Source organism: Xiphophorus hellerii, chromosome 15 (assembly GCF_003331165.1).
Source record: "Xiphophorus hellerii strain 12219 chromosome 15, Xiphophorus_hellerii-4.1, whole genome shotgun sequence".
In the NCBI taxonomy this organism is placed as follows: Eukaryota; Metazoa; Chordata; class Actinopteri; order Cyprinodontiformes; family Poeciliidae; genus Xiphophorus; species Xiphophorus hellerii.
The window spans coordinates 16,680,251-16,707,585 of NC_045686.1; the positions used below are offsets into that span (position 1 = coordinate 16,680,251).

The 27,335-nt window shown below is 37.6% G+C and overlaps 1 protein-coding gene across 1 annotated transcript; it reads left to right on the plus strand.

Moving 5' to 3' along the window:
* The first annotated feature begins 12,236 nt into the window (after positions 1-12,236).
* On the plus strand, positions 12,237-21,335 carry blk (BLK proto-oncogene, Src family tyrosine kinase). The gene is made up of 14 exons (XM_032584439.1): positions 12,237-12,399; positions 13,371-13,450; positions 13,609-13,705; positions 13,817-13,847; positions 14,203-14,296; positions 14,393-14,491; positions 15,657-15,760; positions 15,867-16,016; positions 16,416-16,568; positions 16,660-16,839; positions 18,878-18,954; positions 19,658-19,808; positions 20,350-20,481; positions 20,637-21,335. Exons 3-14 carry the CDS (start codon positions 13,610-13,612, stop codon positions 20,837-20,839), a joined length of 1,470 nt encoding a protein of 489 aa, XP_032440330.1. The 5' UTR covers positions 12,237-12,399; positions 13,371-13,450; position 13,609; the 3' UTR covers positions 20,840-21,335.
* Positions 21,336-27,335: the final 6,000 nt, after the last annotated feature.

Here is a 27,335-nt window from a genome sequence, read left to right on the forward strand (position 1 = left end):
TTAATAGAGAAAACATACAATGAAACAGATACCCAGTGGAAACCAGAAATAGAAGAAGTAAACCAAGAAGAGGAGGATCCAGCCACAGATGAAACGATAAGAAGTAATGATAGTCCAAGAGAACCACCTGAAACACCATCGTCCTCGAACAAAAGTTCTGGAGAATCCAGCAGTAATGATGAAAAACTCTCCAAGAAATTATCTCAAGATTCTGATCCTGTTTGGGTGCTAACTTTGCTAAATAAAATAGAGAAGCAGTTTATGACACATTATATCAGCGCAATGAAAGAGTTAAAAGTTCGATGGAGCCTCGGAGATACCGATCAGCTTGACACAATGATAGAAGAACTCAAAACTGAGGTGCACAACAAAATTCAAATAAGCATTGACAGAGAAGTGAGGAAAATTGAAGGCAGAGTAGGGTTACCAAGACCTCCAACAGAAGCAACATCCAGAACATCAAATAAACAAACAGAAGAAAGAAGACCGGGGGTGAAGCTCAAGCTCCAACAGTCAATGGATTCACAAGGTGAAAAAAGCGATTCAACAACAGGGACATTATACAGTGACCAGCGAGGTGAAAATATTGATGAATACTGTCCATGTGAAACATGTGTGGAGCAAAACCTTAATTCCATACCACCTCTCTCCATGGAAGTAAGAAGAACTGCACCCGTTGTTACGGACTATGACCTGAAAAGGATTCCGCTGAAGAATACCGCAGTTGATTGTGCAGCTCCCTGTGGAAATGACGATGACACAATGACAGCGGAAACACTTGTTGAAAAAGTTATTATTGGAGCAATAAAGGAAGTAGAAATCAATAAAACGCAACAAGTTGGAGAGGAAACCTTTGAATTTACAGCAGATGAAAAGGAAGCAGATGATGCCTGCCAAAACGATCAGACAACTACTGAAGAATCAGTTAAGGTCTTTGCTACAGACAATGAGGAGAAGACAGGCACAGAAGGCGTTGAAAGACCAGGAAGTGAGAGTGGAGCCATACATACTGAAGAAACAGCTTCAGAAGAAGTGACTGGTGATGCAATCACACCAGGTGGAGAAAGTGGATTCAATGTGAATAGTGAAACAGCAGAGAAATATACAGATATGTTGAGCAGCGTGTCTGAGGATGAGGATGAAGAAGAAATAACTGCGGCAATGCCAGTTAAATATATCACTGCTTCTACTAAACAGTTTCCTAACCATGCAAATGAAGTACATGATGATACTGTTGCTTTTGCTAATACTGAAGTCCAAAGCAAAGAAGAAACAGAGAAAGATGTTTCAGTGGAAGCGTCATCGCCAACCAAACTGGAAGCTTCCCAGGAGGATGCAAAAATGGATTGGGTAAAGTTGAGGAGACAGTTGCTCCCATCAGTGCAAATAATTGTTCACATGAAAAATAAGAAACAATCAATGATGAATGCTAAGAATAATGATACAGTTACGATTAATGAAATGGTGAAGGATCAGACTGAAGAAGAAGAAGAAGAAAGTGAAGCAGAAACTGATGTGGTACAAGAAGAAAGTGAAGCAGAAACTGATGTGGTACAAGACACTATAATCTTAAGTGAAAATGAGCCATCAGAAGAGATTGAATGTAGTGAGACTGAAAATAAAGAACCTGCAGTTGAGGTTAGTGTAGCACAAACATCTGATGTCAAATCCAGTGAAGAAGAGAATGAGGAGAGTTTCTTAGAGGTGGGATCTAATGCAACCTTGTTGGAAGATGAAAAACAAGCTATGGAAATATCCTCAGTAGCCACAAGTGAGCATACACCTGTGGCAATCTTAACTAACCAGAAATATGACATGGAGGAAGTCGGGCAAGGTACCAGTACCACTAGTGACCAGGACGCTGTGGAGGAGTCAGGTGGCAGCAGCAATGAAGATGAAAGTGAAGATGAAAGGGAGGCCACAATTAATGAATTATCAAGTAAAGAAGAGGAAGAAACAACTGGCGATGAGCTTTCTGTTACAAGTGAAACAAAACTGCAAAAAAACAAACTCTCTGCAGTTGGATATGAAGGCACAAAAAAACACAATGAGGCAGAATCAGAGGTTCAAGCATCAGAAAGAGAAGAGTTTGAAGAGGACAGCACAGTTGATCAGGAAGAGACAATTTCTCCAGTCAATTCTAATGACTCTCCTGATGAGAGTGAAGCAGCCGTAGCTGAATCCTCTGGAGAATCAGACGAGGGTGCAACAACAGAAGATGAAACGGATGTTAAAAAACAAACTGCAGTCACAGGAGAAGATGAAACTGTAATAGCAGCCAGTCCTGATCAATCTGATTGTGAGGAAGCAGGGCAGGTCAATCCACAAGAGGATACAGATGCAGAGGCCCATAAGGGTTCTTCAACTAAAAGTGAAGATGAAAATGAAGAATCAGAGACAGCTATAAGTGAGCATAAATCAGAGAAGGATTCAGCAGAAGGAACCGACACAGATGAAGAGAAGCTTCCCGCTGTCAGTGCAGATGAGTTTGTAGATGAAAACAGGGATTCATCAACAGAAGATGAATCATCAGAAGAAGACAATGAAGAAGCAACCACCAAAGATGATATTTCTACTGATAAAGAGATTTTTCCGGCACAAAATGGTGAATCAAAAGTTGTGACTCCTAAAGAGGAAGCTACAGCAGAGAGGACGGAGAATGAAGAAGTAGAAACAGTTGACGATGAAGAAAGTGGCACTGCCAGTGAGAATGACTCTGCAGAAGACATAAACGGCACCACAAATGACGACGACAATGCAGAGGAGAATGAAGACATGAGTAGTGAACTGTCAATTGAATATGCTGAAAATCAGACAAAAGGTGAGCAGACTGGGCAAGAAGCAACTGTAAAAAGTACAAGTGTGCACAAATTTGAAGAAGCAGAAGAGGAAGAAGCGGTTGACTGTAAAGAAGAAACGGATAAAGTAAAACATATACATGATCTTGGTCTCGCAAGTGAAGCTGAAGACGACCAAGAAGATGAGATTGATGCAGATACAACTGAAAATGAATCTGGTAAGGATGAAGTGGAAGAAACCACAAGCAGACAGGGATCTGACTCAGAAGATGGGACAAATGAAGAGAAAGAAGATAAGCTAAAAGAAAGTATTGAGGCCACTGATGCTGAAGAGGAAGATATGGTCAAAAGCAAGAGTGACTCTGTAGAGGGTAACGATGCCTCTTCAAATGATGAAACTTCAGCTGCAGAAGCAGAACATGAAATCAACACGGCCTATAATGTAGCAAACGAAAAAGAGTCAGAGCAAACATCAGGTGGTGAAGAGTCTGATGTTTCCTCAGAGACTAATCCTGAATCTACATTCGAAGGAAGTTCCAAAGCTGTGAGTGAAAATGAATCTGAGGCAGAAGGCAGCAGCTCAGCAATAGATGACAAAAAGTCTGCAAACAACTTAAGAGCAGGCAAACGTGAAACCACAGCTCAGGAGGACACATCAACAGTTAAAGATGATGATGATGATGATGATGATGATGATGATGATAATGATGATGATGATGATAATAATGAGTCAGGAGAAGAGGAGTCTGAAGATGAGGTTGTAGATACAACTCCACAAGAATGTACTGATGAAAGTGAGTCTTTGAGTCAGGCTGAACCTGTTGAACAGCTTTTATTGGCCAAAGAACTTGAATCATCAGGAAAAATGGAAGAGAGCATTGAAGTTTTTCAAGAAGAAAAAAGCCAAGAAGATAAAACACCTCTTGAAGAATCTGAATCAGTCGAAAATGACTCTGAATCCAAATGTGAAGATTGCTCCGAAGCTGTCACGAAAGGACAAGAAGATTATAAACTAACAGATGAAGATGTGAGTGAAGTAGAAATGATTGGCAGCGAGATTACAAAGAGAGACAGTGGAGAAAAATCCAGATCTAAAGATCAGTGTGAAGAAGAGTGTGCATGTGAAGAATCTGCAGACGAAGCAGAAGATGAATCTGGAGAAGAGAAGGAGCCACAATTTACTGAAAACAAAGGTGCCACAACAGCTGCTTTGAATGACAGTGTCAAGGATTCTGAAAAGGAAGATGAAGATACTGACACAGCCATTGATGGCTGGAGTGGAAGCTTAGGAGACTCGGCTGATGGAGAAGACGAAGCTGAGGAAGACTCAGATCCTGGAGAAGACACTGCTGATGGAGAGAAGCCTTTTGTTGCAGACAAGCTGGGGAGTTTAGATGCAACTAAGAAAACTGCCAAGAAAACATTACTAATCCCTCTTGATGCTTTGATGAAAGAGAGAGCTGAGTCGGAGGATGGTGCTTTTGCTGATATTGAAGATTCTGAGACTGAGATACATGGCCAAGACGATGTTACAAGCCTCGAGTCAAAGAGTTTGAAAAAGCTATAAGTTAAAAAAAAATAAAATCAAGAGATTGCTTGATGAATGTGATTCTGTCTGGAAATTGCAAATTATCTCATTCATCAGAGATGTGAAGAAAGACCCTTTATAGATCTGCAAAGTCAGCAAAAGATAACAACAAAGTTTAGATTGCTCTTGTAACTTTGGATCTTCTATGTTATTAGTTTCAGATAACCATAAACTGGATGCACTTTTTTGAGAATTTGAAACAGTGAAATGCTATATCTGCACTGCTGGTCATACATTTGCATGAAAAGAGAATCTGAAATACTTGAATGTACAGTATATACTGTATTTAGCAGGTTTCCATAAACAGGATATACGTAATTGTAGTGCATTTATTCTGTTGTGGCTGAATATATTCTCTTTGTAGGACTAAAATATGTTTGACCACATTTTGTCTAAATAAGTTCTATTAAAAACAAAGTCATATATTTTTCTAGTCAATAAGACAATGATTATATATGTTGTCATTTTTAGCCCACAACTGTGTGGGTTCAGGGCTCACCATGGCTGCATGACAGGTAATAACAGGGATGACAGTTAATATTCATTATTGTGATGCATAATATGGTTTTTGCTCTGTTTCTTAGCCCATGCAGATGTGTATCAAAGTACATTCTTCTTAAGTAAGCTTTTGCTGAGTGTACTGCAGAAACTGTAACATCTTCAAAAATAAAAACGTAAAGTGATATCTTGGTTCATTTTTGTTATCATCCCAACAAATGTAACATTTGAAAAAGATATATGATAGTTCTCCTATAAAAAATGGACTTTGCTTTTCCTTTACAGTTTTAAGTGATTCATGCATAAATGCAAGATGCATATCAATGTCAAGCTAGATTGTTGTGTATTAAAAAAACATGTGTAATTAAAAAAAAGCAAACAAAAACTTACTACTAAAAGTCAAGTCAAAAATTTCCATAGGTAAAAATATCCACAGCATATTTTGTGTAAATGGTTGTTTTCTAGTCCTATTGAGCTAATATTATAATTATGAATTCAATCTAGCACTGACTTTAACAGTGTACTTTGCTGATCATTATTTCTGACTATGTAGGATATTATAAGCATAATTATTTAACATCTTTATACAGCAGGGTGACTCAGAGAGCATCCCGACCTCCATGGAGAATTCTTTTATTGTCTTTCTGCAGTGAAACCCAGACAGAGTTGATGTATGTGCCCTTCCCACAGTTTCTTGCTACAGTCTCATGTGGTCATGTGACACAGATAATTGGCGTCAGTCTGACTGACTGCTTAACACAGTAGTGGGCAGTGTGTTCCTGGTTGGAGTTGGATTTAACACTTAACCTATGCTTGCTAGGTGTTTAAATTAAAAATAATCTGATCACAGTAAATAGCTGTGAACTGAACTAAAGGATTGTTTTTTTACTATTTGGTAAGAAAAAAGACAAACTGAATATGAAGAAAAGTTGTACAAACCAGTGATTCTGAGTTTTGTCATACAGACAAAATGGCTCAGCAATTGAGAGAATTTTATTAGATAACTATAAATCTTTAGAGTTCCCATTACTGCCAACATGAGAAGACTGTTCAGTCTCGCATTGAGTCGATAACAGTAAAGTTTAGTTTTGTCCGATTATTATGCAAATCCAGACCATCTGAAGATATTAAAAGTTGCAAATAAATGAAAACCCATCATGTCAGCATATCTGACACATGTGAGATTTAAAAATACAAAGGTTTAGATAGTGATGTTCCAACAATGCCTTTCTATGGAAGCACATAGCACATATTCAGTGATGCCAGGCTGAGGCACATTTTTTTAAAAATCCAGCATTAACAGACAACATATGTATGTCACATATATATGATGTGATATGCAAATGTCTCATTTCACACAAACTGATACATAAATCCAGATGTGTTGGCGCAAATCAATTAAAATGTAAGTAATCTTTTCAAATGACTAGAACTTTAAAATTAAACTATCACCAGTATCATTACAAGCAGCTTGTGATGAATATGGATAGATAAAATAGAATTTGATCGCCGTCCAGACAATTTTTGTCAGCAACAATTCTGGCAAAACAGTTAATTTGACAAAACAGTTCATTATGAGAGAATAATGAACTTATCATCATGTTGTGTCATAAAGTTTCCAGCTGAAAGACAACATTTTTAGATGATGTATAACTAAGTTAAAATTTGCAATTTAAACAACTCTCACCAATTCATGTCAGATCTCTACGTCAGATGTGCTCTGCCCCCAAGTGGCCAAAACAAAAAAATCATCCAACAATCAATCCATTTTTTTATTACACCTCCATCACTCAGGTTTGTGGGGTGCAAGTCATATAACAACAAACAACCTGTACAGCTTTTCAGCCCATTAGAAGTCTTTACAGAGACAAATAAATATATACTTACTCTTAAGCATGTGATATGAATTACTCCAATTACTTGCTTTTTTGTTCATATATTTACTTCCCCATAAAGATAGTTTTACAAAAAATAAATAAATACAATGAGAGTTTAAAGCATTTACTAAGTACATAAGTGAGGAACAGTAGCTTAAAAAACTAAATAATTAAACTAGGAGGTGAGGTCTTGATTCCTATTTTGTAAAAAAAAAAAATCTAACCAGGTAAAATAAACATAAAGAAAACCAATAGATAAAAGGAGTTGTGAACCCTGAAAAAACAGAAACATGATGCTGGCTAGCTTGACACTCCGAGATTAATTTAATCTTCAAATCTTTTGGATAAGCAACGAGTTTCTGAGGAAGCACCTGCTTGCTGGCCGTTGGCAGTAATTTCCACAGTAAACACTGGAAGAGTGAGGAACGTCATCCGGAGCACAATAATATGGGGCTTTCCCGCAGCCATGTTTACCTCAGAGCAACTTGCCTGCAGAGCAGCTGCAGAGACTTGCTTCCAGCTACAGCGCTGCAGAGTCCAACAGCATAAATGTTTCAAGCCAAGTTTCAACAGCTCTTTTCAACTTTGAAAGTATACTGTGGAGAAATGCAAAACACAAATTGGACATTAATCAGAATAGATGTCATGATCTTATAATGAATATTCTCAACGGCCTATTGAGTAAAAATCAAACATACATGTCGGTAATAATCTAAATTGACAAAAATCAGTTCATAAATGAAATTATTTGCAATGAGGTGAAGTAAATGGAAGAAAATCGTTTGAAATCATGAATAAGTGTAAATACAAAAAGACACTACAAATGGTTAGCAATGGCCCTGTTTAGATCATGTTATCATGGGATACCCTCGTCAAAAACATTCTTGGAGTGTTGCTGTGGTTCATTCATGCATGTCTGAGGATTCATTGAATCCTCCATAGCCGCTATTTGAAGGTGCCTAAACGTTTGCTCCCACAAATCGCAGCCATAGCTCCTCCTTGGAGCTGCCGTCTCCAGCCGAGCTTCCACCTCACAGAGCAAAATGGGTGGATTTTTCGGAAAGACAATGGGATGGGTCAAAATCACGCCAAAGCAACACATGCAACCAGATTTTCTATAGCAGACGCCTTGATTACTGTCGTTAGCAGGAAAAGTTTTTATGCCAGATTTTACAGAAAGATTATTATCTACATTTGTTTCTCTGAACATTCGTCTTCATTTCACATAACTTATTTCAATGACTGATTTGTGTTGCTTGCATATTGGTTGTGTTGTTTCCTAAATCTGGTATGAATTTCACATTAAAGCATGCTGCAAAACAGCTGCTGATATTATATTGAAGGACAATTAGGTTTGTCTGACTGTCTCTCTCTAGGGACAGCAATACTGTGTGTTCATTGAGCAGAGGAGGTGGATTGTTGCATTTATTGTTCATCACCTTGTCTTTTTATGGCAAATAGAAAAACAAGACTTCTCACTTCATGTGTGACAGAGGATAGAAGTGGTTCCCACACAGACAGGAAGCCAAAAGGGGGCCTCTTGTGATATAGAGGGGGATACATAATTAAGTATGTATCACGGTGTGTTTTTGTGTGTTTCCAAGAGTGTGTATGAATAAATCACATCTCGGATAAACTAAGCAACTGCATACCTTCCTTTAAATGTTTAATTTTGCACAATTTTGCATAACGTGTGTGTTGTATGATGTCATGTCACACACATAAAAGTATGTCTTTCAATCTTCTTTACTTTGACTTCCATTCATTTTTCATTCATTTCTATCACCTAACCATGACCTTTACCCTCAACCTAACCACTACCATTACCAGTATTTGCCCAACCCTAAGCCTAACCTTAGTCCTAAACTTAACCCTTAACCCACTAACAGCACCTCTTCTTATGGGGCACAGAGCCAGGGCAGTCCTCACAACATAGTATTTGTTTGAAAAATGGTCCTTACACTGTATCAAATACAAGGCCACACACACACACACACCCCTGCACACAGTTGTTACCATGCAAACAAGAGCACACAAGAGACATTTTCATTTTCATACTACGCACACTCACAATAATAATGGGAACTGAAAGCAGCAGTTGGCAGAATGTATATGGTTTTGGCACAGAGCTGGTCAGAACTACATAACCAGAAAAGACCCACGCTCCCTTTCTTTCCCACTGTTGTTCAGGTTATCCTGTGGGGCCACTTATGACCCTTCTGCAGGCAGGATGCAATGTCTGGGGACCCCAACAGAGCCGTACACAAGCATCCGCCAAGCCCTGGGAAGAAAACAAGGGCTGATGGAAAAACTAGAAGAAAGGAGTTTAAAGAGGAACAACAGTTAAAAACCAGGACGCACTCAATAACACTCACCATGCACCTGCAGCCCCTGTGTGTGTCTGTGTTTTAGTGTATGTGTGTGTTGTTCCGTCAGAGAACTACAGCACTGCACGGTCCCCACGCACAGCACAGGTGGTCCAAACAAAAACCTGTGAAGTGTTGCCCAGATAGTAATATCTCCATGTTGCATGTTGCAATAAGCCCCCCCCCATAGGAAGCAAACACTTCCAGTGCTGTAAGATTTATTCACCCTCGCACTTACAGGTTACAGTATAATGTGAATGATATCTTCCTCACAAGGCTCTCTGAGTCACTCTCAACAACTTTCCACAGTAAGTTACCAATGATAAGCATATAACATCAGGACATGCTTGTGTTATGTATCAATGAAGAAGACGGGAGAATTCCCTCTGTGTATTGTGTGGTGAGAAAAGGAAAGAGCTGGTTAGCTACTATGGAGTGGGAAAACCAAAGCATTGTTACAGTTTGATAGATTGACCTCTCACCGGTTTGCATTTTTTGTCTATAATTTGACTGACTTTGCATCTACATTAACATCTGCACACTTCCGCCCTGCCCTCCCCGCCCCCGGCTCCCCTGTATACAGATGTAAAAGCAAAACACAATAAAAATCCCCAAAGGCCAACACTCATAGAATCGTCTTTTTGTATGAGGTCACAGTAAAGGTTGGTTATGAATAGAAACTGAATGATTTCAGGAAGGACTTGTTGAAAGGAGATGAAAAAGGCAATGGCCTTCGGGAGGGTCTTAGATTATAACACGAGTGTTTACACCCCCTGGTGTCAGAACTGAGCAACAACAGCAACTACAAATGAATACAGTAATTGACCTGTTCATCCCTCGCATAACAAATTACGGTTGAGGAAAAAAGGTAGCCTTTTCAAATTTATCTTTTAAAATTCACACAACTGTCTTTCAGGGTAGGAGGGATAAATATTGTGTTCTCATTAGGTCTACAAAAAAGATAAATTCAACATCAGATGAAAAGAATTGGACACTTTATAGGGTTAACCCTAACTATTAAATAAAGTTCATCTGAGTGTACATTACACTCAGTATAAATCCAGCAAAACTTAGAAATTTGTCAGAAAACCTAAGCAAAGAAGAAACATCATGAAGACCAGTGAAAGAAGCAGACAGGTCAAGATTAAGTTGTGGAGGAATGTAAAGAATGGTTAGATTATACAGCAATATCTTACAGAGTCCTGTTAAATTAATGGTGGGTTAAACTTCAACCCACCAAGACATGATTGTCCACTAAATCTGGACTGGGGTGCCGTAATCATCCTTCATCATAGTAGTATAGAGGCGCGTGGAAAATTTGGAGGAGATGCACCAGTGATGCAGGAGAATCTGGTGACAAGACTATTTTTATGAACTCCTAAAATCTGGTCAATATGAAAGGATGGCGAGAAGAAAGTCATAATTAAAAGAAAGTCAAATGAAGTCCTATTCGCAGTTTGCGACGAGCCATGCAGGGGAAGGAGGTGCTCTGGACTTTCTGATCTCTACACAAAACCAAGTATGAATGAAAACAAACACTGTACATCTGTCTCTCTGAACATCACAGAAATACGATGGTGGTGTGAGAATTTATTTCTTGAGCAGGCACAAGAAGGAAGAATGATGATGAATGTAAATCTAAGGCCACGGGACAATAGCCCTAAACATGCAACCAGAGATGCTATGCTTTGGATCTCAAGAAGTTAAAATTTTAGAATGGTCCAACTAAAAATCAAACCTTAATCTATTTGAGAATCTGTGGCAAGACTATTATTTGGTCTTCATTGACTTTCCATCCATTGTGACTGTTTTGCAAAACAGAATAAGCAAATGTTTCAGTCTCTAGATACCGTTAAAGATGTTCACCTGTAAAAGGTGTTCCTGCAGTACGCTAACTCAGTAGGGACTGAACAGAAATGTGTGCCACACTTTTCAGATTTTTTTATTTTATAAATTTTTTTTATTTGAAAACAATTTATTTACTTCCATTTATAGTTTATCGCATAAAGTCATGTTTATATATAGCCAGAAGCTGTAAACAGAACAAAACACAAAAACACCAAACCACCAATTTAGTCCTGAAATGGAAGTGTGATGATCAAGAATGTGTCTCAAGAGACCTGGGTGTGTTGCGACCACATATACCTCATCTGTACACTACAGTATCCTCAAAAAATGTTTACAGCATGGCCAAATATCAATAATGAATCAGGACAGCAATCACAAACACACTCACTCAATCATATCAGAGAGGCTTAAATAGGGTTTCCAGTGAGTTGTATAAAATTGTTAGCTTTTCTTCACAGTGATATGAGAGATTTCTGAAGATCATTACTTTAAAACTGCTAACGTGTTGTTTTTTTTATTTTGCACTAAATGTTTTCTGTTCAGGATCATGTTCCTCAATTACCAAAAAGTGAAAGAGGATTCACGACATAGTGCATATTTTTATAATTGCTATCGTCAGTGATGCTAAGTCTTTATTTCAATGATTCATGACTATTAATAGTGATAAAAAAAAATAAGTCAGTCAAATAAACACAGATCTACATCCCTATTTTCTCCCCAAACAAATAAAAAGTGGTAGCGTGTAAACATGAACGGTTCTTTTAGCAGTATGAGATGTGCTGTTGAGATAAAAAAAAAAAAAAAACGCAGACCACTAGAGGAACTGAAAAATGTGTCATGGAAACCTTGCAGCCTATTTTAGTCACCACACCTAAAGTTAAGACCAACTAGCTGTAAAGACACAGCAGGTACAACACTTCTTTTTTTTCACAACAGATATAACATTTAGGTACAAGGACATTAAGATGATTTGGAGCAAAACTTGATATGCCTTGATGAATAAAACTTTGTGAATGCTGTAACTGAGGACGAATACTGTTGTATTAATTTAGAGGCTAAAGTGCTAATAGATGTTTATACGATGTAGGGAGATAATTACAAGCCAAGCTATGCCATTGCCTTTTTCCAGTAAACTCTGCACTACGAACCCTCAGGGAGGTCTGATCCCTCTGTATGAGAAGGAGAGAGAGAAACACAGAGAGAGTGAGAGAGAGAGACAGAGACAGAGAGAGAGAAACACAGAGAGAACGAGAGAGAGACAGAGAGAGAAACACAGAGAGAGCGAGAGACAGAGACAGAGAGAGAGAAACTTTCTAAACCAGGGTGAGTAAGCGAGTGAGAGTGACACACTGACAAGTATTCTGTTTTCACTAAGGAAACTCAAGACATTTTGCAACTGAGTTACTTCTGAGGACAAACTGAAGGTAAATACCTCCCGTGTTGTTATTTTCCTAAATTAAAAAGACATGTATATCATCTGTTAGAATTACTGTTAGATTTATTATAAAGAAGCGCACCACATCAATTTGTGTTGATAATTACAAGAAATGATGAAACAAAATGTTTTTCTCAGGAATCAGAAATTGATAGCGATGGTCACATTATCTAATTATGGCAAGTAATATACAGCAAATATTTGAAAGGAAAATATATTGTTGAAGGTAAAATATTTGTATTAATGTTTGTATAAATGTTATACGAAGTTGTTGTAGTTCTTCCTATTAATTAGTGGTTTTACTCTAAAACTTAAGGAATCTGTGTGCTGGTATCAGCAACCAAATTTAAGAAAAATATCTTTTTTGTCTAAGAACAAATTTAAAGTTATAATTTTTAAGGAAACGTTCATCAAAGATTTTATGATACAGCGGAGGCAGTAATGTTTAATGTTTAATGTTAATTGTCTGCTGGGCACTTGCATTTTAAGCTATAAAATTTTACTTTTCCGCGGCAAAGAGAGAATCTTTTCAGAAGACACGCTAGAAAGTTATACATGCAATTTAATGGAAATAAAACAATAGTTTGTTTAAATTTTTCAATTTTCGATGGTTTGAATAGCATACACTATAACTATAACTTTAATGTGTGGAACAAAATATGACCTTAGTGTAGATAAGGAGAGTTAAATGTGGATTTCTGAATCAGCTTCTTGATCGGTTCTTTGCAATTGAACTTGTCTCTATTTTTATCGCAAACATGACAGATGTACATTGATAAAGTGCTACTTAGGAAAGATGCAGAAGTGTTGTCAACTTCCTCTTTCCAGAACTGTTTGGTTCCATTAAATGGACTGAACTTATATAGAAGACCATTTACTAAGAAATAAAACCGAAGATAGTTGGTACAAAAAGAAGAAAAAAAAACGGCAGCAGCTTCAAATGATTTGTTTATTTTTCAGACTGGGCATGAGGTCAAAGACGTGGGCCTGCAGTGGGAGGAGTGGAGACTGAAAATCAGAAAGCTCATCAGCTTAATCAGGTAAAGCAAAAGACGTTTCATCAGGTTTTGTTTTGTTTTTTGTGTTTTTTCTTTTTAATGCTGCTGTTACAGCACTAAGCAGTTATTGATGCATGTAATCTGTGCATGTTGTGGGTGGCATACAGCTCAGCTTATGTACTTTTCTTTTATATTCACAGGATGGGCTGCACTTGCAGTGGCCAGAAAGACGTAAAAGATGATAATTCATTTTACAAAGTAAAGAACCCCCAGACAGCCCACTCATCAAACCGCACAGTAAGTAAAATACTTAAGTGATAAATTTTATCTGCTCAGTACACCATCGATAGTTATAATAACTGCATGCATAAATATTGATGACAAAAACATTATTTTTCTCTGTTTTAGGGACACAACGCAAACACCTATTCATCTAACGGTAATCACTACAATTTTCCCCTGCAACTAACTTTCTGCATTTATGCGGTCAACAAAACATTAGTGTGTGTAGGACGAAGCTACTCTGTGTGATTAGAATCTCAGCTTAATTTCCTTCGTTCTCTTCTGGGATTAAGATAAGCAGGGCTGCATGCAAAAGAAAGTTTTAGCATCACGGCAGAATTACACAAAGAGGGCGTGTATTACATAAGAAAAAGGAACAGACTTATATGACACTTAAATTAATAATAATTGATTAATAATATAGAGCGGTGTCAAAAAGCGGGTAGTGAAATTAAACAAAGATTGACGGAGCGTGACGAGAAAGAAACAATTATCGCTCTTTGTTTTTTCAGATGAAACCGTGTTTATAGCACTGCATGACTTCAAAGCGACCAATGACAGCGATCTTTCTTTCAAGAAAGGAGACAAGCTCAAAGTTGTACAAGAGTAAGTGTCGTCCCGGTCTCGAAATTCACAAAGTTTGCTGCTCCTCTTTTCCCCCAGTTAAACCAGAATGATATGTGTATTATATTGTATTTGTAGGAGTGGAGAATGGTGGCTGGCTAAATCGCTTCTCACTGATCAAGAGGGCTTCATCCCATCTAATTATGTAGCCAGATCAGATACGCTGGAGGTGGAGAAGTATGGGAAAACATTCTAATCTAGACCAGAAAATAGCACTCTGCGACAGTATTGGCGGCCCTGGTAAATATGTGTAGAAGGCATGAAATTAATTTATCTTTTAATACAGTTGCATAGCAAGAGTGACTAAAGGTTTATAAAATGCTACAAAATATTTATTTTTAGTCAAAACTACTGGAGGCACAATTATTAACACTCACAAATACATATAAAGTAAACATAGCTAAAGCACATTGTAAATTTTTTTTACTTTACTTTTTAAGTTTATCGAAGTGTCTAGAAACCTTCCATTAGTCAATGACTTCCTGGGCTATAAATGCGATGTGACATAGACATCCATTTCTATTCAAAGTCTCTGACCACGTAAGAATGACATGAGAGTATCCCATCAAACCAAGGCATATGTGTTCACCTTCATTTTGTTAGGACAGAAATTAACCACACCATTGAGATTTTGCTATTTTTAATCAACCAAGAAGTTAGTCTACGTAGAGAAAGGAGGTAGGTGTTTCAATGTATTAACTCAAAAAAATATAGAATAAAATTACATACATGTATGTTTTTACTTTAAATTTTTTTAATCTTATTTTTTAAAAATCATGTCAGTTTATATATATATATATATATATATATATATTCTCAGTACTCAATGGAATACTTTTACTGCTGTTGTAATAATCAATAGCAGCAGGTTTCACAGGTTTCCCAAGATATTTTGATAATTTATTCTTCTCTTGAGCTCCAGGACTTTGAAAGACCCTCTTAAAATCATCACCTTAAAATGTATCTTCCTCCACTAATTCAAGTCAGGATCCTAACTGGGCCGATTCAAACAGTTTGCTTTTGAAAACTGGAAGCGTTAAGTTCACCATATAACTAAATCTACTAGGGCAATTGGGCGAAACTGTAAATCTAAAAATACTCATATTTAAATTGAGAGCAACACTTGTTTAACACAACTGCAACTGTGACTAACAAGTCTGTGGCATCTCAGGTTTTAACACTAATAATTTATTTTCATGCTTTTCTACATGTTTTATCAGGAGTGCCAATAATAGTAGATGGTGCTACGGTAGTTTATAGCACTCATATTTAAAGTGCAATTGTTGTGATATTGCATTTTTGAAATGAAAGTAAAAAAAATACCAACTGTGTTGTGTCGTAGATGGTTTTTCAAAGATGTGAGTCGAAGAGAGACGGAACGACTGCTTCTGGCTCCTGGAAATAAACCAGGCTCCTTTCTTGTTCGAGAGAGTGAGACCTGTAAAGGTAAGAGCTTGCAAATTAAAAATATTAGTGCTCTATTAAAAACAACATACAATCATTGGCTTTGATTTAACAAAGAAAACTGATTCCTCTCGGTTCTTGCTGTCAGGGTCGTACTCACTGTCGGTAAGAGACAATGATCAAGAACAAGGAGATGTGGTAAAACACTACAAGATTCGCTGTCTGGACAAAGGTGGTTACTATATCTCCCCCTCCAACACCTTCTCATCCTTACAAGAGCTGGTCAAGTACTATACCCGTAAGTTTACAACACAAGTACACACAAAGTTTTCTTTTTTGTCACAATTTCAAAGTTACCTCACATAAAAATGGACACCTCGATGGACTTCAGAATTTACTAATCACAACGGATGAGTCGTTTTCACTGCTGTAAATTTTAACATCGGTATCTGAATTTGAATGAAATGAGGAAACTAGACCCTCAAGATGCATTTTGCATTTCCTGTGAGTGTATTTAGATAGGCCTACCTCTCCTGTGACTAAACCACAAGATAGACCTAGTAGATGCCTGACAAAGCACAGCTGCTCCTGATAAAAGGCGCTCGTGCAAGCAAGCATACCTTTACTTTAGCTGTCACGGATGGAAACAAAAACATTTTCTCAGTAGTTATCATACATATATCACGCTTATATGCAGGGACTGCAGACGGGTTGTGTCTTCGACTGTATGCTCCTTGTAAACAAAAGGCCCCTCAGCAGCCGTGGGCTCAGGATGAGTGGGAGATTCCAAGAGAGACGCTGAAAATGGTGAAGAAACTCGGTGCTGGGCAGTTTGGAGAAGTTTGGATGGGTGAGAAAAAAACTACCTTTCACGCTCACAGGGGTCTGATAAGCTCGAAAAGGGGAGTGAATTAATCAATCTCCATGAACCTCCTTGGTAGGCTACTACAAGAACACCCAGAAGGTTGCCATCAAAACGCTGAAAGAAGGAACGATGGAGCCTGAGGCCTTTCTTCAGGAAGCTAACCTCATGAAACAGCTGCAGCATGACAGACTTGTACGACTCCATGCTGTCGTCACCAAGGAGCCTATTCTCATTGTGACCGAGTTCATGGTGAACGGTAAGCAATATAAAGAGGCTTGCAGATGAATATATTATGAATGCAGAAGTACTCAGATGGTTTCTCTTATCAAAATGGGTGTGTATCATAAAGAGAGTATGTTGAGCAGCAGCCATAATGCACTTTTGTAAAAAGACATAAATTACTTGTAATAATTTATCATTGATCTCAATTGGTAAATGTGGTTGTCTGGACTTTAACAAATCCAGACAACCCCAAAGCGCTTCACACTACACTCAATCATTCGCCCCTTCATGCACACATTCACAAGCTGACGGTGGCAAGCTACTGGATAGTGGCCACAGCTGACTTGGGGCAGACAGAAGCAAAAGCAAGGCTGCATGCGCAGGCGCCACTCGGCCCTCTGACCACCAGCAGCAGGTGGTCACAAAATCTGAGACAGACCTAGCAGAGATTTGAACTGTAACCCATCGGTTACAGGACAAACTCCTACCCCTGTCATCATCCTCGCCCCAAAGAGACTGAGAAAATATAAGTCTAGATCATTTATTGTGTACAAAAGACTTAGCTACATCACTTATAGGTGGAGGATGCCTCCACGAGTGTTATATTATCCTTAAAATGGGGGAATTATGCAACTTGAGGAGCATCAAAAACTACTATTAACATTGACCCTGACCATTTTGCAAAATCACTCAAAAGTAGAAAAAACAAATATAGTGTAGTTTTTTTTTTTCATCTGACATTCTGTACCTTGTTAGAGTTACAGTATATGAAACAATTTATTTGCAAGAATGCACACAATTTTGAAAGGATTTTAATAGAAGGGGATGAAAAATAAATAGATATAGAAACCAAAATGCAGTAGTATTCTAAAAAAATACATTGTGGATTTGAGTGCATTATTCAAAAACAAATTATTTTATTTAGTTTTAAAAGACATATTGAAGATTTTAAAATAAAAAATGTCTGAAAAATTAAAGCTTCCTGCAAAATACACATTCAAGCCATTCTTTTTTTCTTTTTTTTTTCAATTTGCATTAACACACTCTGTTTGTTTGAGTTTCTTTCCTTTCTTTTTTTTAAAATCTGAATATTTATTTAGAGTGTGGTCAGCTATGGCAGACATGATAAACATTGCTTGTAAATGGGTTTGTATATAAGTTTCTATGAAAAGAAACACTGTTGGTAGTCACAAAAAACGCTCAAAGTTCAACAGGAAATACTGTGTGACACAGTAGCATAGGTAGCCTAGTCTGTGCCACATTCTCTATTAGTAGGTAGAAGATTAATTTACGAGAGGAAATGCTCTCTGTTTGTCAACTATTTGATGCCGCTGCATTCAGGATTGTGGCAGTGTTGTCCAGAAATCTGAAACAAAAATTTAAAAAAGCCAATTTCGGAACTGCAATAAGACATGAAACAATAGGATTTGTTTCTTGGTCGTCAAATTACAAGAATAATATTCGGATTAGTCCAATGTTCTGTTCCACAATAAATTAATTCTACAGTAAGAATGTAGAAAATTGCTACTTTGTTTTATTGATAATCAGCTGATTAGATGAAAGAGCTGTAATCAGGACTATCTTGGGAGAAAAGCATAAATTTGCTTCTTTTCTCAATGTTATTTAATATTTAAAGGAAAATAGAATAAGCTTGTTACGTTTCTGCTAAAAAAACTAATGTAGATTTAAATCTGCAGCTTCATTTGAAGTCATGGAGAGTGGTAATACACACTTTTCTAATTGAATATTAGAAAAGAACCGGTGCGGAAAAACAGTTTTAATTTTAATTATTTAATGGATTTTGAAGATTATTATGCCATGTTGACAAAAAATTTATTTTGTCAAATAGCATGAAATTTTGCTTGGTAGAATGTTGACGATTAACTCAGAGCCTCGGGATCTTGAATTTGTGTACGGTGTCTCACTAAAGCACAGTACATTGTATTGCACTCTAGTGTCTCACATCATGTAAAAGATCATAAATTAACATTTCTACAAAATGGTGATTGGGTGACATTTTAATCTGCTGAGGTTTTTTTCTGAAAGTATCATGTCCCTTTTCTCTCTTACAGGCTGCCTTCTTGACTTTCTAAAAGGCGATGAAGGAAAAAATCTCAAGATGAACAAATTGATTGATATGTCAGCCCAGGTGGGAAACCGCTTTAATTACACAATCTCAAAGTTTTATCCTATAATGCAACATTTCCCTGATAACACGAGTGGTTCTGTCATTGCTACTCTAATTGGTGTAGTTTTTGTCTGTAACTACATGTCATTAATATTTAGGTGTTTGATTTCTGCAGTTGCCATCCAACTAAAAAATATTAGGTTTTATTTTTACCTCAAAGCCTATGTACACTCTCACTGTTCTACGGTAAAGCTTTGAACGTTTTTAAAACTGTAGTATAATCTTTGACACCAGTTATGATGTGAGCACACATGGAAACTGTCAGCAGTGGCTGTGTGGTTTCTGTGGCGGGGCTTTTCGCTCAACTGGCTTGAAAGCATCGCACTACGTCAAATATTAACATCCGGACAGGAAGTTGTGCTATTTTTCCATCTACAATAAGCCCCCCCTCCCCCCGTCAACCCCACACAAAAGTATTTTTCCCTCAAACTTTCAACTTCCTTATAATTATCACATCCTATTAAACCCTCTTACTACCCAACCCAGAACACCTCCTACAAATGTTGCCAAGAGAGAACAAACATTCACAGTGTACAAAACTGCTGTCCATTTATCCGGATGGCTGTAAATAAATATTTGTGATGTGTCCAGTCATATATTAGACACATAAATTTGCATTAGAGCACACAGCTCCAATGACACTTCTCTGTCTCCTTTATGACAGATAGCCGAGGGTATGGCATACATTGAAAAGAAGAACTATATTCACCGTGACCTTCGAGCGGCTAACATACTGGTCAGTGAGACGCTCCACTGCAAGATAGCTGACTTTGGCCTTGCCAGGATCATTGAGACTGAATACACAGCACAAGAAGGTAAAGTACAGGTAGAAACTGATCACAACTGCATCTTTATGTATTGTACAATCAAATTAAATATGCTGCACATTTTTTTTTGTGGTTAAATGAGGAATTTTACAACTTTTAAATTAGTATTTTTTTAGACTTATTTTATGTGCTGTGCAAAAGTCTTGATCCCGTTCTCATTTCTTTATACTGTGCTTCAAAGGAAAAATACTTAGAATCCTCTAACCAGCTTAGTTTCCTAAAAAAGTTTTAGAAAGAACTCAAATATGTTATCTCTCAAATTCAACACTTCTCAGATTACTACTATGGGCTAATTTGAAACAATACATCAGTAAATACGCACTTGCATGACAACTATGAACTAAAAATGATCCTCACTCTGACGAGATGTGACGTTTGTATTACACATTTCTGCTTTCTAGAAAATGGTCTTGTGGAAACCTTGTTTCTGTGCTGACTGGGTGAATCTTAAAATAAGAATAAAGTGTTACAGGATCTTTCGAGCTACTTGTCAGCAACATGTTTATCATTTTCTTTTTTCAATATTCAGGTGCAAAGTTCCCCATTAAATGGACAGCTCCAGAGGCTATCAACTATGGCACGTTTAGCATCAAATCAGACATCTGGTCCTTTGGGATCCTACTGACAGAAATGGTCACATATGGAAGAATACCATACCCCGGTAAGAAACAACTATTTTTGAGGTTTAGAAACCACAACGTTTTTGAGATACTGATAATTTCCCATGACTATGTATGCTACGACACATATTATAATATATATGACCAATTGCAAAATAATTTTGAGTTTAATTTGGCTTTTCTTGGCTCCAACCAGGAATGACCAACCCAGAGGTGATCAGGAACCTGGACAAGTTTTACAGGATGCCACAGCCAGAAGGCTGCCCTGAGGAACTTTACGAGATTATGATGGTGTGCTGGAAACAAAAGCCTGAGGAACGGCCCACTTTTGATTTTTTACAGAGCACTCTCAACGATTTCTTTATTGCCACAGAAGGACAATATGAGATGCATCCATAGATGGCAAAAAAAGAGAAGCGCTTCTTGTCAAAAATGGCTGTACCCACCTAGCATCTCCACTGTGACTCATACAAAAGATTTATATAAAATAATTCCTCTTAGTGAATGTCAAAGTTATTTTTGGCTTCTATTATCTACAACGGAAACAAGCGTCAGAAACATATCAAAGTCAAGAACTTCAACACGGTTTCGTTACGTTGACTTTGTTTCAGTTATAGATGCCTCTTGTTCTTGATTGAAGCATTGGAATGTGAGTAGGTATCACTAGTGATGATATATATGTATGTATATAATATGATTAACAAGGGACTGGAAATACAACAGGGTCATGCACATGATGAACAGCTTTTATACCTGGGGAACGCAACAGAGGTAAAGCTGGAGGTGAAACATTTGCATGGTACTGAAAGTAACAACCTGAGATTACATGCACAATACTTTGCACATTTTTTCTTCATTTATTTGTATTTGAAAATAAAAAAGCTTAGAAAAGAGAGATTGATGGTTTTTAGATAATTGTCGGCATTTATATAGTTGTAAGCCGACAGATCTGCATTCAACACGGATCAACTTCATCACATAACCTTTGAAGACTCAGAATGCAACGGTTTCTTTGTGATATCTTAAATAGTAATTGCAAAGGCTTTCTCTACAATCTACATTCAAAATATTTCAAAAATTAGAACTTTCAAAGGATTCTTTCAGGATTTACGAGAGCAAGTTGTGTTTCTATGCTCAGAATCCCACGCTTAGATAAAATCAATTTTAAAAAAGGTTGCATCATCACTTATACAATTTGACTGAATTTAGTTTTATTGTTCCTGATGGTAAGTGTCAGATAAAGGCAACACTAAATGATTGTGCAACTAACTTCATCTACTTTCTGAATGTAAAAAGCCGGTAAAGCTCAATCCGCAGGAAGACTTCAAAACTAACAAATTACACTAAATTGCTGCAGTTTGGATCCTTTTAGCTAAAACTCTCCCTTGGGGTTACTGACAGTATCGCAAAGATATGAGAATGGAATGGCCAAGGCAACTAGGGGTTAAACCCTGCCATTTCCTGAATGGACAGGAAACAGGAAGTGTGAGTCAGCATTCCTCAAATGCCATGTAGAGAAAAGGGCCTCAGTTACCAAATTGGGTGACATCTTGACATTTTGTGTCCACTAAACTTTGGTTGGTGATACTGACAATAAAAACCCCAAAAAAACAAGGGACAATAAATACTCACTTCTTTTGCTTTACGAAATGAACAATTCACAATTATAATATTCTATTAACTACATTTATTATTATTACTACTACTATTATTATTATTGTTATTTGACTTTGCTGAACACTGACAAAACAAAACAAATGTAAAGCAATAAGGAACAGTAAAATTCAAAAGTACAAAACAGAAAGTCACAAAATTTGCAGGAATTGTGTTGTCCTGCAGGGGTCAGTGTCATACAACGTTAAATAATGTCTCCATGTCTGAGAGTAACTTGCAAAACAGACGAGACTTTTAGAGTAAAAGAGGTAATTTGAACATATTAATATACCTTGATACCTTTTGAAATGGGCTTTACTGGGTTAAATTTAATTAATTCAGAAAGTCCGTCTTTTTCTGAATATGATAGTTTTTTTCTTTCTGTAAACTAAACTTTTTTGATTAAGTGAACTGTATCGTAAATGGATTTAAATGCTTTTATCTGACCACAATTAAAATCAACAGGTTTCAAGATGGGTATTGTTGTTAACTCTACACAAATGAAACTCAATGGAACTGAACTGAACACAAACTATGAGTTTAGAGAATATTAATAATAGTTGCAACTTTCAATAAGAAGATCCTGGATTTATTCTGCCTGTGGAGTTGCACGTTCTCTTTGTGTGTGCATATTCCTTTCCTTAGTACTCTGGTTTCCTGCTAATGTCTGAATCTGAGTGGTTAATTGGAGGTACAAAATGAGATGTACAAGAGTAGGTGGATGTTTGTATGTCTCCTGTAATGGAATATTAACATCAGGGTCAAATGCTGACTGATGGTGATCCATTCTTGTCTCATTACTGCAAGGAGTCGATCACAATTGATCTTCTGGTTATCCATCTGGCTTTATGGAAATTGATCACATGCTATCAATGGGTTTAGGATCTAAGGGGTTTCTTATCAATGGGTCCGAACTTCAATTATTTTAAGTTTGAGCCAATTTGATCTCACATACACAATGCTCCATAGAGAGGTGAAATACCCAGAGCATAACCAGTCACTTTTGACTGGTTATGCTCTGTCAGTTGTGGTGAAAAGTTGCTCTTTGAATCTTTTTTTACTTCTCTCTTCACTCTTTACTCAGAACATGTCGTTTGGACAGAGGTTTTACTTAGTTCACACCCTCGGATGAAAAGAAACAAGCAATAATAGAGTGTATCACTGTTGTCATGGCTTAAGACTTTCCAAGAGGAATAAATGAATATTCTTGGCAACTGTTTCTAACATCTGAGTACTGGCATAATTGACTATGGAAAAGGTAAATATTGCTAACACAAGCAGACAATGATTTCAAACACGTTGTCTTGTAACAATCAGACTGTCAAGTACGAAGTATTACATTTGTTCATATAACTGAACTAAAGTTAATGACAATGGGCTGATTATTTAAATGCTGACACTGAAGACTGAAGTAAACAACCTTGCCTTGTTCATTAAAGATATAAACAAAAATGTGTTTGGTTGTTGAAAAAAAGGTTAGGAGACCTTACTCCAATAGGTAATGTTACCCTAATATTAGCTAAAATAACGTCTTATAGCAATATGCAAGTCTCTGGTCATGACCAGATGAAGCCAGCTCTCGCTGGAGCGGTTCGCAGCCGAGTGTGAAGCGGCTGGGATGAAGATCAGTGCCTCCAAATCCGAGGCCATGGCCTTAACCGGAAAAGGGTATAGTGCCTTCTCCGGGCCGGGGGCGAGGGGTGTCCTGCCCCAAGTGGAGGAGTTTAAGTATCTCGGGATCTTGTTCAGGAATGAGGGAAGAAGGGAGCGGGAGATCGACAAGCGGATTGGCGCAGTATCTGCAGTGAAGCGGGCGCAGTCATGGTGAAGAGAGAGCTGACCCAAAAAGCGAAGCTCTTGATTTACTGGTCGATCTACGTTCCTACCCTCATCTATGGTCATGAGCTTTGGGTCATGACCGAAAGAACGAGGTTGCGCATACAAGCGGCCGAAATGGGTTTTCTCTGTAGGGTGTCTGGGCTCTCTTTTAGAGATAGGGTGAAAAGCTCGGTCATCCGGAAGGAACTCAGAGTAGAGCCGCTGCTCCTCCACATTGAGAGGAGCCAGTTGAGGTGGCTCGGGCTTCTGGTTAGGATGCCTCCTGGACGCCTCCCTGGTGAGGTGTTCCGGGCACGTCCCACCGGGAGGAGGCCCCGGGGAAGACCCAGGACACGCTGGAGGGACTATGTCTCCCGGCTGGCCTGGGGACGCTTTGGGATTCCCTGAGAGGAGCTGGAACAAGTGGCTGGGGAGAGAAAAGTCTGGGCCTCCCTTCTGAAGCTGCTACCCCCGCAACCCGACCCCGGATAAGCGGAAGAAAATGGATGGATGGATGTCTCTGGTATGAGTCTGAGGAAAGTTTGCCCCACTCCTCACTTTCAGTTGTGAGACGTTTACAAAGAAATCTTAATCCAACATTTCAATTGGATTAAGATCAGAGTTTGTCAAAATACAATAGATATTTTACTCATATATTTTTAACATTGCCTTAAAAATCACCCAAGTTGACTGAGTGATCAGACCCTCCAGTTTGAAATAAGCCATGATGTTAACATAACATGATGAGACATTTAAGTTAAGACCACCCCGTCCTTTCTCCTCCCTCTTTGCATTGCAGGTGCCTTGCAGGGAATAATGATGGCTCCCACACCGATTAATGACTGATCCCTGCAGAAGGCAACACATCGTTAGCATTTGTTCAGGATAACCCCGCTCCCTTCTCTGAGAAGAAACAAGCACGTCGCCACAGATGAAAAGAGACGGGCTTTCATCTTCCAATGATGTTTTCAATTGTGTTCACTTTGAATTGTGCTCCTTGTGAACATGTTATCTCTCCTGGGCTTTGATGTCATTAAATTAATGGAGTCCATCAATCACAAGTGTGTGCTCTAGAAAGAGTGAGGGCCCTTGAAATGTAGACAACATTTTGCAAAATGTGTGTATATATTTCATGGATAGAGGGGAAAGAAGAAACCTAATTCATCCATGTGCTCTGATTAAAACTACAGAAGAAAAGCAAAACTAATCCATCCCTTAGTACGTGTCTGTCACTGGATATAAGGAAATCTGTAAAATTCTGCTTTAAAGTAGAGAAGTTGTGATTGTGATTTCCAAATATTTGGAAAGTTGTATTTCCTTTTTCTGTATGTAACCCAGGAACTATCATCTACTACCATCTACTTAAAATATCAAATGTTATGCACACTGGAACAGTTTTTGAACAGATTAGAGAGCAAAGTAGCAGTTTAAATTCAAATAGAAGTTGTTTTGCTTAGTCATAATGATTTCCTTTCATGTCTGGGTAACGGTTCGGGTCAAATCACTGAAACATGGACACAACTGGGTGTTCAAAATTTCCAATGATCAAAAGCCCACATCAAAATTTGCTTTATGAAAGGCTTACATTAAACTATACAGAATTATGCCAACAGCAAGTCTGTAAGAACTTTTCTAAAAAATAAATAAAAAAGGATAAAAACCAAGTGTGCAGAAAGTAGATTTTACTTATTAGCTGACAGCTTTACTTAAGAAAGCTTTGATTAAGATGAAGTTCCCTCAAATTCTGTTGTATTAGCCTTTAGTGGAAATCTTTAGTAATCCAGGTGCCAGACAGGTGTTTCATCTTTATTTACCTTATCAAAAAGTTAAACTTTAGGTGATAATAACCCCCAAATGTGTCCTAAATATGTCTGGTAATTGACTGCCACACCTGTGCTCTATATGAATTAAGGACATTGCTGGCAAGGAAAAATTTAATTATATGCGCATGTGGGGAAAAAGTGCTGGAGGTTACTGCTGGCCTATGCAATAACCACCTAAAAACCACCTGAAAATTCTGATAGATTTTCTATTTGTAATGTTAATGTTGAGCACTGCAGGACAGCTTGTTTCAGAAATTACCACATCTAATTAACCGGGATGAGTGGGAGTCCAAACCTCTCAGTTAAAATGATATAAAGCTTCATTCCACTGCTGCAGACTTGCCCAGCATGCTATGTCTTGTTTCCCAAATGCTATAAATTGCTGTATTTTTGCTCAAAAGAAAGTCTCTGATCTGCATGCAGTGTTCAGTTTTCCGAAACATATTCTTTAGAAGGTTAATATGTCTAATACAAGTACTCAGAGCTGCTTACATGTTCAGAGCAATGCAGAATGCAATGAAAAATTGAGAAGTTGTATGTTTCCATATGCATTTATAGTGAAAAAAACAAATTTTTAAATAATTGTTTATATTATGCATATTAGCTTACTAACCACTGTATCCTAAAGTATGAAGTAGACATTGTAGGTCAACGTTATAGCCAGCCTTCATCTCTTCATATTTTGTTTCCAAGGAGTTGAGGCTGCTTGAACTGCTAAACAATGCTACAGGTCTTCTGAAGGTCTTACAGTTTTTTCCAACAATTTCTTTGAGAAAAATCTGCCTCCTGTGAAGCAGTACACTGAGAAATGAAAGCTGGCTCATGATTCTTGCACAGGTCTGCACAACTGCAGCCAATGTCTTTCAGAAATGTAATTAAAATGAATACTTTAAGATGTGAATTATAACTACATAAGGGTAACAGAGGACTTCTGTGAATAATTTTTGTCATTTATTAAATCCTTGACATTTTGTTCACTCTAGTTATGAAGATCTTCTCTTGGTATACTCAACACAAAGCAATTAACATTTAAAGTCATCCTCGTGCCAGGTGAAAGTATTTTTTGAGAGTCCCTCATTTGTTCTTCACAAATCTCGTCTAAAACTTTTCACTTTAAAAGCTGATACAGGCTTAAAGCCAAAAATAGAATATTTCTGGTACTACAAAGGTCTTGAGTAAGTCTTTTGCTCCATTTCTCATAAAAATCAGCTTGATTCAAATAACGTCTGTGTAACATTACAACATTTATTTGGATCTTTCTCTTCTGCAGAATCTGACATGCAAGACTATTAGAATTTATTACAGATTAACTTGAAGCTTTTCAGAGCTCAGATAAACTTTCTAAGTTTTGAAGTCTGTACTGACAAAGCATTTGTTGTGTGAGTTTAATGTTTACAATCATGCAATAGTTGTATGCTTCTATTCCAACACTGTCCTGCTGTACATCAAACTTACATCAGACTGGCACCCAAACAGAGTAAAAAAATCCTCTTTAATATACTCTGTTTCAACTGATAACTGTAAGAAGATTGGACCTAGAATTTAAGAACATTAATTGATGGGGGCAAAAGCTTTACTTTGTGAAATAATAGTTACCGTAC